This window comes from Belonocnema kinseyi, chromosome 4 (assembly GCF_010883055.1).
Source record: "Belonocnema kinseyi isolate 2016_QV_RU_SX_M_011 chromosome 4, B_treatae_v1, whole genome shotgun sequence".
Classification (NCBI taxonomy): domain Eukaryota; kingdom Metazoa; phylum Arthropoda; class Insecta; order Hymenoptera; family Cynipidae; genus Belonocnema; species Belonocnema kinseyi.
Genome location: NC_046660.1, coordinates 124,767,074 through 124,768,278, shown reverse-complemented (window position 1 = coordinate 124,768,278; position 1,205 = coordinate 124,767,074). Strand labels below are relative to the sequence as shown.

General features: G+C 47.7%; 1 protein-coding gene across 1 annotated transcript in view; it reads left to right on the top strand.

Annotated features, from left to right (window-relative positions):
• Positions 1–579: 579 nt before the first annotated feature.
• Positions 580–1,205, top strand: part of LOC117171076 — a 780-nt gene continuing 154 nt past the window's right edge. Inside the window, exon 1 of the mRNA XM_033358125.1 lies at positions 580–1,118. Within this exon, the coding sequence (XP_033214016.1) occupies positions 580–1,118 (539 nt within the window). The remainder of the gene's footprint in view (positions 1,119–1,205) is intronic.

The following is a 1,205-nucleotide window of genomic DNA, read 5'->3' as shown; positions in this document are numbered from 1 at the left end:
TCCGTGAAATAGCGGATACAGTGAACCAGGCTCAGCAGGGAAATCATGCAACCAGAAAAATCGTTCTGCTGGCCACGTTAGATGTTAAAAACGCATTTAACTTGGCCAGATGGGACGATATGGTAAAAGCACTAAAGTACTTCCGGGTACCGAATTACCTTTTACGAATACTCAAAAGTTACTTGAGCGAGAGAGTTCTGGTGTACAATACCACCGAAGGACCAATGAAAAGAGCGGTAACGGCTGGAGCTACGCAGGGGCCGATCCTAGGACCTGACCTCTGGAACATCTCATATGATGGGATTCTTCGAATAGATATGCCGGACGGGACATATCTGTCTGGATACGCGGATGACATCATGGCAGATTGTCGCACGGAACGTGGAGCAGATCCAGTGGAAGCTGAACCAAGTCATGCGAAGGGTAACGAGATGGATGGAGGAACATGGGCTCGATCTAGCTATGGAAAAAACCGAGTTGGTGTTGATTACAAAAAAGCATATACCATCTGTGGTACCAATGTAGGTTGGCTCAGAGGAGATCCAAACGAAACCGACAATTAAACACTTGGGCCTATACATGGACACAAAGTTGAATTATTGGCAACAGATAAGACAGGCGGCAGACAAAGCATCAGCAGTAACGTCGGCCCTAAGCAGGCTTATGGCTAATGTAAATGGGCCAAGACCATGCAAAAGACGCCTGCTAATGTCAGTGGCCCAGTCCATTATGCTTTACGGAGGAGAGATATGGGTGGACGCACTTAAAAAGAAGACCTACCGAAGACGGCTGGCAGCGGTTCAGCAAAAGGGATCCTTAAGAATCGCGTGCTCGTTTCGTACGGTATCAGAACCGGCGATAATAGTGATCGCAGGCGTGTTGCCGATTGATTTGATGGCACAGGCGAAAAAGCTGGTATTCGAAAGAACACCAGAAGTGGGCAAGCACATAGCTAAAGCGGAAGCCAGAGCGCTTTCTTTAGAAAAATGGCAACAACGGTGGGACAGTGATCATCGCGGAAGATGGACAGCAAGGCTGATACCGCAGCTAAATACATGGCTGGATCGCACCCATGGAGAAACGAGTTACTATTTAACGGAATATCTCTCAGGACATGGGTACTTCCGATCATACCTACACAAGAGAAACAAAGTGAGCAGCCCTAAATGTGGATACTGCGAGGCGGAAGAAGATGACGCAAATCA